The following is a 14,224-nucleotide window of genomic DNA, read 5'->3' as shown; positions in this document are numbered from 1 at the left end:
GCGCGTACTAACACCAGGCCCCCGGAAGTGGGGATGGCGTCCTGTGACCCAGAAGCCGCTCCGACAGTAAAACAAGCAGAGCGCATTCGACAGTTTTCCAGTTATTGAAATGACACAGGGTAGCAGATTGTGTCATGAAACCGGGCACGTGACCTAGCAGCCTCGCGACCGACGAGGATGGGCACACTGGCCCGGCGGCGGCTTTATCCTGGCGCTATCTGATCGCGGCCCCGTGCACGTTTAGCTAGCTTTCCTGTAGGCGGCTCCGTTTGACAGGCTGAAGGCACGCGAACACGCCTCGGCATCCTTTGGGGCCTGTGCGCGAGCTTTCGTGATGACTAAGAACAGGAGCTCCTTTATCTCGGAGCAGCAGCTGCCTTGGCGCTGGAACAGAGTGGGCGTGGGAAGTACTGAGGGAGCTCGCTAGCTCTAACCACCCTCCGGGGGGCCAGGAAGGGTGAAGGAGGAAATGGAACTGCACTTGAGGATTCGGCCTCGGGTCTAGGCTCAAGTGGAAACCGAATCCTAAGGCGGGTGGAGGTGGAGGGCTTTGTCATGCTGGAACATTGAGTAAGATGTTCTACGTTGTTGCTGCCTAGGAGCAAAGAAATGTTCTGACCTTTTCTTAATAGCTTTACCAAGAGCAAGTATATCATGTTTTCAACTGTTTTTAATGCCTGCAACACTGCGAACCCCACTCATCCACTGATGCAAGGAATTTGTTTCACTTGGGAAGCTCATCCCCCCCCCCCCCAATTAAAATGGAAACCACTTTTGAAGCAAAAGAAAAATAGACTCAAGCTTGTAGAGAACACTGAAAACACATCTTCCACCATGAAGCTTGCCAAAGCTGTCCACAGTGACCAAGAGACTGGCAAAAAGTGAAGTGGATTCCTAGTTTCCATTGTTTTAGGATGGGAACATGCCATCTGGGACTGGAACTGGGATCGATTGTGAACACGGCTTGACAGGGCCGTGGCTGCTTAGGAGCCAAACAGTCAGTGCGCGCTATCAAACCCCAGCCTGCGGGGCAGAAGTTAAGAATCAAAACAAAACGCAGGAAACCTTTTTAAGGATAGAAGAAAACATGGCAGTTCTGTTTAGGAATAAAGGTTGGTCTGGCCGCATATTTCTCTTGTGCTCTAAAAGCAGAGACAACATAAGAGCTTTGCCAAGTGGGTGTGGCTTTCCTCTGGCCACAGTGGCATGCTGTCACTTCAGAGCAGAGGCAGGAACGCAGGAACAGCAGCTGAGCAGTCACGTAGCAGGGAGGCCCGGGTTGCACAACTCATGAGTTTGTTGGTCACCATTTTTATTTTTTACCATGATTTCCAAATTCTCAAGACTTCATTTTGACAGGACTGTTCCACAGCTATGATATGAGCAGAAGTGCACATACAGAAGCACCTTCCCAGTCCTCAGTCTGGCAGTGTTCTCAGGCAGCTCTCTCCGCCCCCAGCCTCCCGCATCCCAGAGCCAGCACAGTTACCAACAACCCGGGACACATCAGAGGGGAACCTCACAGGCATCCTACTAAGGAGACCTGTACTATCCCAGATCTTCAACTTTTTCTAATGAGGATCCTTTATAAGAAAATAATGTGGATAAAACTACAGGTTGAAAGTTGGATTTTATTTTAAAATGATAAATAAACTGAGGCATAGTTCTGACTGTGTACTATTTCAGAAAGGTGTGTGAAGTTAGAGAGGCCTCCAGTCAGACCCAGACGGATGCCAGAGTTGTGACTGGCAGGGACAGCAGCCTCTGTCATCTTCAGGTTGTACAAGCACTCCACCCTAATCTCTGAGTGCTATAAAAAGTAAAAAGCACATTTATTCTGTCATTTTCCCTTGAAATTTTCTTTTTTAAACCAGCAAACAGGAATACTTGTTTTTATGACTTCATTTTTATGAGAACAACAGTTCTATGTCAATTTACTTAGAGAAGGAAGCCCCCAGAGATATGTCAGTGGTGCTGTGGTCCACCGAGGCCCACATCGACAGGTGCTTGCATTCCACGTTATCACTTCTACAAAAAAAAAAAAAAACCATGAAGAATGCTCATAGGCCCCACGTACAGCAGTACAGTCCACATGGATTTGATGTGCATCCACACCAGGATCCGGTAACAACAGATAGAACCCCTCTTGGAAATCATAAAGGGATGTGTACAAATGGAGGGACCCCTCCTCTGCTGAGCAGCACACTATTTCCAGTGTGCTTTAAAAGAACTAAAAACCATGACGCTGTAGTCATCGAATACTGGCCCCTAGTTATATTTCTTCTTTTAAGTTGACTTTCTATTAAAATCTTCAAACCTATGGGGATTGGTGGTATGGTAAGACTGTATTAAAAATTTTCTTTTCCTCATTAACAATTTCATTAAAAATTTAAAAATCCCGACACCCCCCCTCAACTGTTCTGTTGAGGCCTGACATGTGTCGCTGTCCTGTGACGTGAACCTAATTTTCCTAGTGGCCATTTTCCAGGGCTGCAGCTCCTTCCCTCATGATTCTTGCTGGGTCCTCTTCACTGAGGCTTTCCCCTGAGTCATATATTTACTGGAAAGGCTACCTAGGATGGAAAACAAAATCTAGCATTAATGACAAGAGCCTTACTTGATCAAAGTCACACAATACTTATTGTCAGCTACTCACAGAAGTGTGTCCCACTAGACGGGGCATTTGTCCTGAGACAGGATTTAAGCTGGATATAAACAAGTGTACAGACAGGCTCTTTTCTGTGCAGACAAGTTGCTACAGTGCAGCTGTTTAACCCAGCTGCAGGCTGTGTTCCTAGGCTGGTACTGAGGCCAGAGGAAACCAATGTTTTAGAAGTTCTTTACATAAACCAGGCGTGGTGGCACACGCCTTTAATCCCAGCACTCGGGAGGCAGAGGCAGGTGGATTGCTGTGAGTTCGAGGCCAGCCTGGTCTACAAAGCAAGTCCAGGACAACCAGGGCTACACAGAGAAACCCTGTCTCAAAAAACCAAAAATCAAAACAAAACAAAACAAAACAAAAAGTTATTTACATAGGCCTTCATCTGCAACCAAACAGACGGCAAAGAGTTCTCTGGCTGGGAATTAAATTCTCACACCATTACCCAGTTAGAAATCTGGTGATACCTATGGATGTACACGGAGGAAATAAAATTCACTGCACTTACAGGTGAGGAACAGGAATGAGAATTACTTAGCAGGGAAGCCAGCCACGCCTTATGACACTTGCTGTGCTCTGGTCTGAACACAGAAAGGACAAGGCTCAAGACGGGGAGCTCGAGAGTCCATGTAACTACTACTACGTAATGAGCGCTCTATTCAAACCAACTAAAAGATACACGTATTTAATACTTTGTCAAACACTTTTTTCTTTCTTCTTTTTTTTTTTTTCCCAGACAGGGTTTCTCCGTGTTGGCTTTGGCTGTCCTGGAAGCGATTGCTAGACGAGGCTGGCCTTGAACTCACAGCGATCCGCCTACCTCTGCCTCCTGAGTGCTGGGACTAAAGGCGTGCGCCACCACGCAGCGATCCGCCTACCTCTGCCTCCTGAGTGCTGGGACTAAAGGCATGCGCCACCACGCCCGGCTTCTTTTTATTTTTTCAAAGACAGAGTCTCATTGTGTAGCCTTGGACGGCCTAGAATCCATTATGTGTACTCAGGCTAGCCTGAAAGAGATCTGCCTGCCTCTCAGTGCTGGGATTAAGGGACCATGTCACCGCCACCATACGTGGCTCAAATACATACTTTTTGAGGGGGAGAAGGAAGCTGGCTTCTTTTTTTTTTTTTTTTGCTGGCTTCCTTTTTAAATGGTTCTCTTTGTCATTTCCAAATGAATTGTAGAGTTAAATGTAAATAAGAGAATGTAAAGCATAAGCAGTAGTGGGCATTTTCAAATGCATGGATATGGATTTCCTCTGGAAGAGGCAGACACCGCCTCTGTGTGCTCAGCCCTCACTGTCAACGTGCCCAGGGTTAGCGTGCTCAGGGAGCGTGTCTTCGGCTTGTGTGAGGACAGCCTCAACTGACGGAAGCCCCGGCGGCCCGTGCGCTGGTAGCAGCAGGGGCTTACACAGGCTTCTTGAGGACAGAGGGGAGAATGTCTCTTACACGGTTTTGCTCATTCTATTCTGACAACAAACTCAGCCCCGTGGACAGAACTGTGACCATACTGACATCTACAGCAGTGTGGATGTCTCTAAATCCTAACTTTGTACTTTGTAGAATTCCACTGATGTGTGTATAATCATTACAAGTAATTTTCTGTGTCATGCCACTATAAGATTTTGGGTCACAAATTTAAGAATAAATTCAGGCCAGGCAGTGGTGGCACATGCCTTTAATACCAGCACATGGGAGGCAGAAGCAGGCGGATCTCTGTGATTTTGAGGCCAGCTGGTTTACAAAGCGTGTTCCAGAACAGTCAGAGCTACACACAGAGAAACTGACAGGGTTTCGAGACAGTTGAAAAACCAAAAAGAATGAATTCAGGTAACTAAGTGGCACTAAGTGGAAAAAATATCTTCCATTCCTAACCTCTTAAGCAGCGGTTCTCAACCTGCTGGTCACCACCCCTTTGGGGTCAAACAACCCGTTCATAGTGGTAGCATATCAAGTGTTACATTATGATTCACAACAGTAGCAAAATTAGTTATGAAGTAGCAATGAAAATAATTTTATGGTTGGGGGTTACCACAACATGAACTGTACTGAAGGGCCACAGCACTAGGAAGGTTGAGAACCACTGTAAGTATTTCTATTGCTTTTCATTTGCTCTCTTTAAGACTATTTTAATTTCTCTGTGTTTACAAACTGTGAAACCAAAAACATAAGGAGCAACACACACACACACACACACACACACACACACACACACACACACACGGGGTGGGGTGGGGCATGCGTGGAGACAGGGTAGGGGAGGAAGGGAGAGGCTTATCCAAAGAAAAGAGGAATACTCCTTCACATTATATGAGAGTCATTTTTGGTAAGTGCATAAAATGTAACTTTTAATCAAATTTTATAACATTTATTTTGACCATTTATACAGTCAAAATAAAAAAACCACAGGGGCTGGAGAGATGGCTCAGTGGTTAAGAGTATTGAATGCTATTCCAGAAGACCCAGGCTCAGTTCTTAGCCCCACATGGCATTTCACAATGGTCTCGAACTTCAGTGTCTTGACACCCTTACATAAGACAAGCATGCACACAAAACACCAATGCACATAAAATAAAAATAAATAATTAAAAAAGCACAATGTAGGGGCTGGGGAGATCTGCTCTTCTAGAGGTCCTGAATTCAGTTCCCAGCAACTACGTGGTAGCCCACAACCATCTATAATGTGATCTGATGCCGTCTTCTGGCCTGCAGGTATACATGCAGTTAGGGCACTCATATACATAAAAATAAATAACTTTTTTTTTAAAAGCACAATGTAGGAAAAACTATTATAGCTTGAGATTTAATAAAAAGTTTTAAAATCTTATAACTAATTTTGTTACAGTTATGTATGTCAGAGCAGTCAATAGAAACTATTAGCGAATAAGATATTCATACAAGGGGATTTCAAGTGATAAATAAAAAGAATGACCAGACAAGCTTTTCCTTTCTTCCATTTTAATCCCATGGCTTGAGATTTTAAAAATCAGAGATTTTTTAAAAAGAGATTTGTAGCTTTCTGTCATCCTTTTTATGTATAGTTCATCACTGACCAGAATTTACAAACCCTGTCCCTCCACCCCTAATATGCCTGTGTGTATGATGTTGTTCATGGTTGTGCATGTTTATATGTGTTTGGAGACTGTATGTGTGTACTTGAACATATTGTGACAGCTTGATACTGGATGCCTTCCTCATAGTTTTCTCCTTATATACTGAGGCAGGGTTAATTAGCTATTCAGCTTGCTCTGGCGCTCCCTGCCCTCTACCTCCTGTGTGATGGATTACAAGCAGGCTGCCATATCCACCTAGCATTTGCATAAATGCAAGGATCCAAACTCTGGTCCTCATGCTAGTATGCAAGCATTTTGCTCACTGAGCTATCTCCCCAGCCCCTTCAATGGTCGTTAAAATAATTTAAAACAACAAGTAATATTTGCTGAAACAGAAATGCATCTGTTTCCCAAGATCAGCAAAATCACAAGCCAAGAGTACAGCTGTCCATCAACACATGCTCACTAAAGAAATCACAAGCAGGTCAAAGACACAGGCTACAAAGGGATTCAAGAGAAATTAATTCCACCTATAACACAGATGGTTCACATGCTAACAACATAATTTACACCTGCACACGACAAGACTTACAGTTGTCATTAACCGCATTACTTATTTTATGGGCGAGGACAAACTTTAGCCATCTATAATTTTTCTTGTAGAAAGCAGAAACAATTTGTAATAAAAATTCAAAAAAAATTAAGTTAATAAGTTTTTCAGTTGCGGGATTTTTACCTAGTTGAATAACTAATAATTTCTTTATAACTAAGTAAATGTCAGTCGGCCAAGCCATTTCTAGGTACATAACTAATATCTTCATTTTTCTTTTTCATGACAGGGCTTCTCTGTGTATCCTTGGCTGTCCTGGACTCACTCTGTAGACCAGGCTGACCGCGAATTCACAAAGATCCGTCTGCCTCTGCCTCCCGAGTGCTGGGATTCCAGGTGTGCACCACTGTGCCTGACTTCTTTCACTCTTTTAAAACTTGCAAAATTATAGTTAAAACTCCACTCTCAAGATGTGTAAAGTCTTAATCCCAGCAACACTGGTCTATGCAGACTTGGAGATTGTAGGAATAAGGTCAGTGCAGTCATCACCAGGAGCCTGTTCTCTGCACACACACACACACACCTGCTCAAGTGTTCACACATGGCCTCTCAGCAACCTCAGCAGTCAGTTCTTAATAACCTCTGGTTTATATCTGAGGCAGAGGTGTGTGCAGGTCAAGGATTTTCCCCAGCAATTGAAGTGGAAACTAGACTCATGCAACAAGCTGCAGAGCAGATGTTTACTCTGTTCCTTCGTATGCCTGGCGTCAGTCAGGAACATCAGTATTTTTGCTGTGTAAAATGTTTTGGGATATCTGCTCAGGGTCAAAGTTGCTTAAGATAACATTCTTTTGGTCTGTTTATACATAGTACATCTAGGATCTTCAAACTCCTAGATCTATGGTGAAAACATCCCATTGATTGGTGGTGTCTGTTGCCCCCACCTTCCAGAATGCTGGGGTCACGTGGAAGTCAGTGTGGGTATACTACTGCCCATGTATCCTCCCCACCCATAATCAGCTCAGCTGTGGACACCATTCTGCTTTCACTTCTGTTTACTGGATTGGGAGGGTTCCCAACAGAGCTCTTATTTTGAAATGATGGAGAACAATTACAAATCTTGTGAACTACTGAAGCTTCTGTTCCCTTAAGCTGCTTATTTGTCACGTACAATGTTCTCCTTCAGGTCTAAGGACAGTTCAGACTTGGAGATTTCTGTCTCAGTGGCCTGCCCTTGTTCTGCACAACAGCCTCAACGCTCACGTACTCTGAATTTTGTGTGCTAAGATTTAATACCAGGGGACGTCAGTCAGTAGACAGTGGAGTGCCTGACTGGCGAAGCTGACCTCAGTAGTGCAGTTCTCACCCTCAGCTACACAGTGAATTTAAGGCCACACAAGATCTGAGCTTAGAAAAGAAGAATCTGACATCATTTCAGTGTTTACACACACACACACACACACACACACTAATTGAAAATACTTGAGATAACTTCTCTTGCTATTGAAAAACTTGAGTCAAACAAATTTACAATTCCAGTTTTTTTTTTTCCTTCTCTCTTCATGAGCAGCATTCACAGTAGAAATAATAGAAGTTCCTAGCTCAAGGCTTCCTCAACTTTCCCAGAATGTGGTCAGCATCCTTGTCTGGACAGAAGAGGCCAGAAAGACCAGGAAAGACAGCTGATCGTTTGGAGGAGCCAGGGAATCTGCCATGGTCTGACCTCAGCTAAGACTTCTCTACTAAAGTCAACACTAAAAAGTCAACACTTTGTAGCATTAGATGTCATTCCAAGACTCCCCAATGGAGCCGGAAACTGTAGCTAATCTGTGTTCTACATGTTATGTGCTTGTTTTATACACCCACACTTGTGCCATTGCTGTAGTAAGAGTTACATACTTGTTCTCATTAAAAATGTCACTTTTTGGGCATTGGAGATGGCTCAGCAGTTAAGAGCATTTGCTGCTTTGGCAGGGGGCCAGGCTTAATTTCTACCACCCACATGGTAGCCTAGAAACACCTGTAATGCCAGTTCCTGAGGATTCGACACCATCTTCTGATCTCCACAAACACCATGCACACATGAGGCGCACACAGATGCATGCAGACAGAACACTCATAGATACAAAAAGACAGCCCCATTCATGTTTAATAAACGATGCAAGAACTCGTGCTGGAGCTCTCTGTGCTTGACTCCTTTAAAGAGGTGAGGAGGGGCCAGGACAGGCTAGCTAAGTGAAGCTGCTCAGGCTGTCCCTGCAGGGCTCTGCTGTTGATGACCTGCTTCACAGTTTTGTTATTTCCTATAGCAGCACTGGAAAAGAAATCACTCTTTTCTTTGACCTCAGTTTTGCCCTTTCTTATTTGAGACTCAGAAAAACACTTGAAATGCCAGGAAAAGACCATCTTGCCCTGATGTTCCACCATGTTCTCTTCAGCATCCCTCCAAAGGCCTGGGACATAGCAGAAGGGGGCTCTGCCCTTGATACCACAGTCTAGGCTAGGCAGGCTCCAATTTGTTTTCATGGAGTTCTGAACCTTGTTACCAAAGAAAAGGTTCCTAGCAAAGGGTTCGGTGATTTATTTATTATTATGTATACAGTGCTCTGCCTGCATGTACACCTGCAGGCCAGAAGAGGGCATCAGACCATATTAAAGATGGCATCAGACCATATTAAAGATGGCAGGGAGCCACCATGTGGTTGCTGGGAATTGAACTCAGGACCTCTGGAAGAGCAGTCAGTGCTCTCAACTTCTGAGCCATCTCTCCAGCCCACCCCCCACTCCACCCCTTCTACAGACTTCTCATAGCACCATTCTTCCAGCTAAAAGTTCTGGCAGCTTCTCATCTCACTTAGCAAAAGCCTTCCATTCTCTCTGTCACTGCTGGAGTTTCAAGACACTAGACTCAGCTCCTCCAACCTCATCTCCCACTGCTCTCCCATGTCACCACCATTCCTGCCAGACTCAGGCTAGAGAGCAGAACCAGTAACATTTCAAGGTCTATCGTCCTTTGGCTTGACCCTCATTTCCTGTGACTCGGCTGCCTTGAGACTTAAAGTATCTGTCAGCAGACAGCTGTCCCGTGTCGTAGCTCACTTCTCTCTCTTGTCCACTTCTGACAAGAGTGTAAAGGAGGCATTCAGTGCAGTTACAGGGTCTCAGTAGATATTTACTGAGGGATAAATACATGAAATAGTTGTTTGGATGCAGATTGGAGGGTTCAGGGTATAACTTTCTTTCCTTATTCTGGAGCATGGCAGATAATCTCCACAAGGAGAATACAGCGAGGGCAAGGCAATAGCAATTCCACAACAGTCACAAAACGCACAAGAAAAGATTCTATGGTTGGGTATTGATTCTTCCTCAAGGGAGGCAAAGTCACCTGGAATATCTGAGAACTACACAGGCTGCACTTACCCGTTGATCAATTAGAGTAAGGGTATAAGGTGGAAACAAGGCAAGAGGCTTTTTCTTTTTTTAAAAATTCCCTTGAGAGGTTCTGATATCCCTCTGTCAGAACCACGAAGGAAAGGAAGAGTCTCAAAGGCATGTGGTAAAATATCCAGAAAAGAAAACAACACACATCTGACCCTTTAAAACCACATACCTGACTGGGGACTCAAAAATATGGTTGTTTTTTGTTTCTTTTTGTCTTCATGTAAAAGCACTGCCTAAAAAATGAAATAGACTGGTTTACAAAAACTGAAGGTAAAAGCAACAGAAACAGCCTCACACCGTGTCCAAGAAGAGCTAGGATTAGGCACAGGGTGGCAGAAGTGTGCACGTTAGTTGGAAAGACAGACATGTAAGCAGGAGCCATCCAGCAAGCCCCTACTATTAGGGCCCAACAAGCCTTATCACACAGTACATGTGATGCAGAAGGAGTAAGCACCACAGGCCAGCCAGGAGAGCCCAGTATGCAGCTGCAAGCACTCCAGAAGACTGTGGGGGAGTGAACAGGACAGAGGGGCTCCCCTCTCAGGTTTGGGCTGGCTTTTACCTGAGCAACTGGTCTCAAAGCGCTAGGTGAAGAGTATGCAGACACACAATCTGACTTATACAAACCTACAGAAAAAAAGGAACACTTTTCGTTCCTACTTTAAATTCCCACCAAGTAGTCCTTGCCATACTCTAGACCATGAGTCCCGGATGCTCTCAAGTGCTTACTGTTGGCTTAAGTTGTGGATGCTGCATAGGGAATAGCCAGGTTTTAGAGCAGGGCGTTTTCCTGAAGATTGCTAATCCTTAATGTTAGCCAGGTGTCAGAATTGCCACTCTTAAACTTGTATGTGTGCATGTATGTAAAAATGCATGTGTATGGCTGGGTGTACATATGTCTGTAGAGGCCAGAGAGCAATCTCTGAGTTCATCCCTCAAGAGCAAAAGGGTCTCTCACTGGGACTGTCTTACTCAGGCTAAGCAGGCTGGATAGGGAGTCCCATGGATTTGCCTCTCTCTGCCTCCCCACACTGGGGTTAAAAGCATCCACTGCAATGCCTTGCTTTTCATGTGCACACTGGGGATAGAGTTCAGGTCCTTGTGCAAGCACTTTACTGACTGAGCTAGCTCTTTTGGCCACACTCTAACAGCTCTGAGATATGTTGGTCAGTAACTAAAGCATGTTACTAGTCAATGGAATGCGCCCGACTATGCTGGAGGGGGTGGAGGAGGAAGGGACCACAAAGATCTGCTTCATGCTGTCTGTAAACAGGAACCTGAGTTTTTCTCAAATATAGTATATAAGAATAACTACGTTAAATTATATCTATACGGTTAAGTTCCAACTAGGTTTAAGGAGACAACTTTCTGAGCTAAATGAGATTATCTTTAATTATACTCAATATTGAAATAGTGCCAAACTGGCCCTAAGTAACATGTTAACTGAACGCTAATAGATGTCAATATTACTCCTCCTCCTTTTTTTTTTTTTTCGAGACAGGGTTTCTCTGTGTTAGCCTTGGCTGTCCTGGATTTGCTTTGTAGACCAGGCTGGCCTCGAACTCACAGAGATCCACCTTTCTCTGCCTCCCGAGTGCTAGGATTAAAGGCATGTGCTACCACATCTGGCTGAGACTCCTTCTTACAAAGGAAAATCAATGTGAAAGTTGAGGTTAAATCCTGAGCTCCTTAGAACAACAAGACTAACTCAAGCTGTGGGAGTCTGCCATACAATCACAAATACTCAAGCAATACTTAAAATAAATTCTCCCTCTATAAAGCTCCTTAAAAAATAGATATGGATGAGTTGGGTATTATAGCATAAGCATGTGATGTCAGAATGCAGGCGGCAGGAGGATTCTGAGTTTGAAGCCAGTTAGGACTACATAGTAAGGTCTAGGTTGGCTTTGACTACAATATTGAGTCTCTGCCTCAAAAATCCAAAATGAGGGTGTGGGGAATAGGAAATCTAAAACTTTCAGCCTTAAAAATCTAGACAATCTACCTAGCCGACTTAATATAATAAAATGGAAGAGTGCATCAGTGTTCCCCCGACACGGGGTCTTTGGAGAGAAGGAACTACAGAGCTGCCCTCACTATCAGCAAATGAGCAGTAACAATTACTCTTTAGTGTTCCTTATCTACCATTATCCAATTTCATCCAGGCTTGGCCTATAGATCAGTATAGTATAAATATTGTTTTGAAGATTATAACTTACACATGTTAAAGGTGACCATACCTAACAAGTCGATTCAAAAGGTATCCATCCAGGACACTTAACCTAGTCAGTAAAAACAACCACTTCACATCCAGCAACGTAAGGGTTGATATTTGGGGGTGATTTGGTTTTCTGCTCAAGATAAGGTCACACAGCGTTGCTCAGACTGGTCTCACTCTCCTGGGCTAAGATGTCCTTCTGCTTCAGCCTCTTAGGTAGCTCTGACTACAGACGTGGACCCTTGCATCCAGAAGATTTGTAGCTGACTCTGAAGTGTGGGCTGTTAAAGGCTAAAGATGAAACCCTCTCCAGCTCTCTGCAGACGCCAACATTGTCAATGTCCTTCCCTTCTCTTCCCTACTCACCTGCTTAGAGTACATGAATGAAAATATTGTACATGCAGCATCCTGAGCTTCCTCAGTTACCACCTCGCCCAGGGTCTAGGCAGTGCTGTGATGCTCAGATACAGACGGTGAGCAGCAGCCTCTAGGTGCGACTGTATGGACCGTCACTTCACTGTTCACCTTAGACTTACACAGGACTAACTAAACCTAGGAATAAGCAGTTAAGTCACACAGAGGGTGAGTATTTGAGGTATGTGTGAAGGGGGTGTGTGTCACTTCCTTACACAATCTTCACTGAGTAAGTATATTCCTTAAAAAAAGAAATACAAAATGTGGAAAAACTCTAAAACGTCAACATGCCTTGAACATGAACATCAAGGTTTCCGGAGGGTGTCTGTACCTGGAGAGCCTTTGAACTGTGGACATTCTTTTTTAATGTGTCCTTCTCTTCCACAAATGAAACAGCGCTTCTCTCTTAAGTCTCTGTCATCCTGTCTCTTCCACTTTTCGGCTGGTGTCCTGAGAACCTTCTCCCGCCCCAGGTCAATAGCTGCCCTCGCTGGCTTTGTTTTCACAGCTGTGCACTGTGTAGGCTTATCTTCTTTCACTGACACTTCTTTTTCTGTGTACTTGTTCTGAAGGTCTTTGTCGTCTTTGCTTCTTTTTTCCTTGCTCTCAGAGTGTCTTTGGTTTGGGGTATCATCCTGGTCTCGCCGCCGCCTCACCCTATTGCAGAGAAGATAATAATGGGAACAGTGTCAACAGAAACCAACAAAACATTGAGATATGCCCAAAACCAGAGATAACCAGGGCCAGACAGTGTGACAGGGAAACCTAGACTGACAGTCCGGCTTCTCTATGAACATCTCTGCTGCTCTTTGGCATCCACAGGGTGGGTAACAGGAGGCTCAAACTCAGACCCACAGCTCTCAAGCCCTTGGCCCTCACAGCCCTCTCAGTTACACTGTACTGTGGAGGGGATAACAAGGGACCCAAGTCTGAATATTTTGGAGCTAGATGCACTAGTTTCCAAACATCCTGCTCTGCAGTTGGCCGAAAGTGCAAATGTGAAAGTCTGGGCACAGAGCCTGTCTATCACCAGTGCAGCAAGCCAGTGTTTACTGGGCAGACTCTGGAGCTCAGAGCCTGCTTTGATCCCTGTGTGATGAAACTCAAATCATGTACATGGAGGGCTGCTGATCAGCCTTTCTGATGTATTAGCTTATTAAGACTTGAATTCCACAGAAAAATTTTAACAATGGTTTTAACGGGGTTTATCTTCAAGAATGTTAGCCGTTTTCCTTTATTTTCTAAAACTGATTTTATTTCATTTATATGCTTGTGCAGCACATATATATGTAAATGTCCACAGAGACCCTGGTAGTGGAATTACAGGTGGTTGTGAGCCACCAAATATAGGTGCTAGGAATGGAACCGGGGTCCTGTGCATGAGCAGTAAGTGCTCTTAACTACTGAGACATCTCTCCAGCCCCATTGTTTTCTTTTGAGATAATGTCACATGTAACCAAGGCTGGCTTCATAGTCCCTTTGTAGCTGAGGCTGGCCTCGAACTCATGATTCACTTGCCTCAGCCTCCCAAGTACAGGAAGGAATAGTAAAAAGCACGACACCTGGGCATCAAGATCATTTCTTTCTGCCTGCTGATCACTAACTATTCCTTAAATCCCAGGCCATGACCTGCTCTGCTCAAGTGTGTTTTAAAATGAGAATAGCACTGTTTAATTACGTCAGCCAGGAGAGCAATGACCCAAGCAGACCATAAAAATATCCCCATGCCTCTCACAATCATCATCAGGAGAATGCCTGGTGCCCAGCACCTGGTCTCCTGAGAGCAATCACTAAGGATTAAGTCAATTTAACACCAAACACCACACCTGGCATTAGGAAAGAGCACCTGGAAGGTGGTCATCTTCATATGACCCGGCCCTCAGCATCTG

At 44.4% G+C, this 14,224-nt stretch overlaps 1 protein-coding gene across 7 annotated transcripts in view; it reads right to left on the bottom strand.

Annotated features, from left to right (window-relative positions):
• Positions 1-1,611: 1,611 nt before the first annotated feature.
• Positions 1,612-14,224, bottom strand: part of TUT7 (terminal uridylyl transferase 7) — a 57,234-nt gene continuing 44,621 nt past the window's right edge. For 4 of the 7 annotated variants that reach the window (XM_084795885.1, XM_084795883.1, XM_084795882.1 and 1 more), the window contains exons 26-29: positions 12,667-12,992; positions 10,266-10,330; positions 9,873-9,936; positions 1,612-2,573 (exon numbers count right to left, since the gene is read on the bottom strand). In XM_084795885.1, the coding sequence (XP_084652011.1) occupies positions 2,506-2,573; positions 9,873-9,936; positions 10,266-10,330; positions 12,667-12,992 (523 nt within the window). In that variant the 3' untranslated portion in view covers positions 1,612-2,505. Of the gene's footprint in view, positions 2,574-9,872; positions 9,937-10,265; positions 10,331-12,622; positions 12,993-14,224 lie in introns of all 7 variants that reach the window. The other 3 variants (XM_084795888.1, XM_084795887.1, XM_084795886.1) reach the window with 3 other exon arrangements.

This window comes from Acomys minous (assembly GCF_964271855.1).
Source record: "Acomys minous genome assembly, chromosome: 9".
In the NCBI taxonomy this organism is placed as follows: domain Eukaryota; kingdom Metazoa; phylum Chordata; class Mammalia; order Rodentia; family Muridae; genus Acomys; species Acomys minous.
This window is presented reverse-complemented; position numbering and strand designations above follow the sequence as displayed.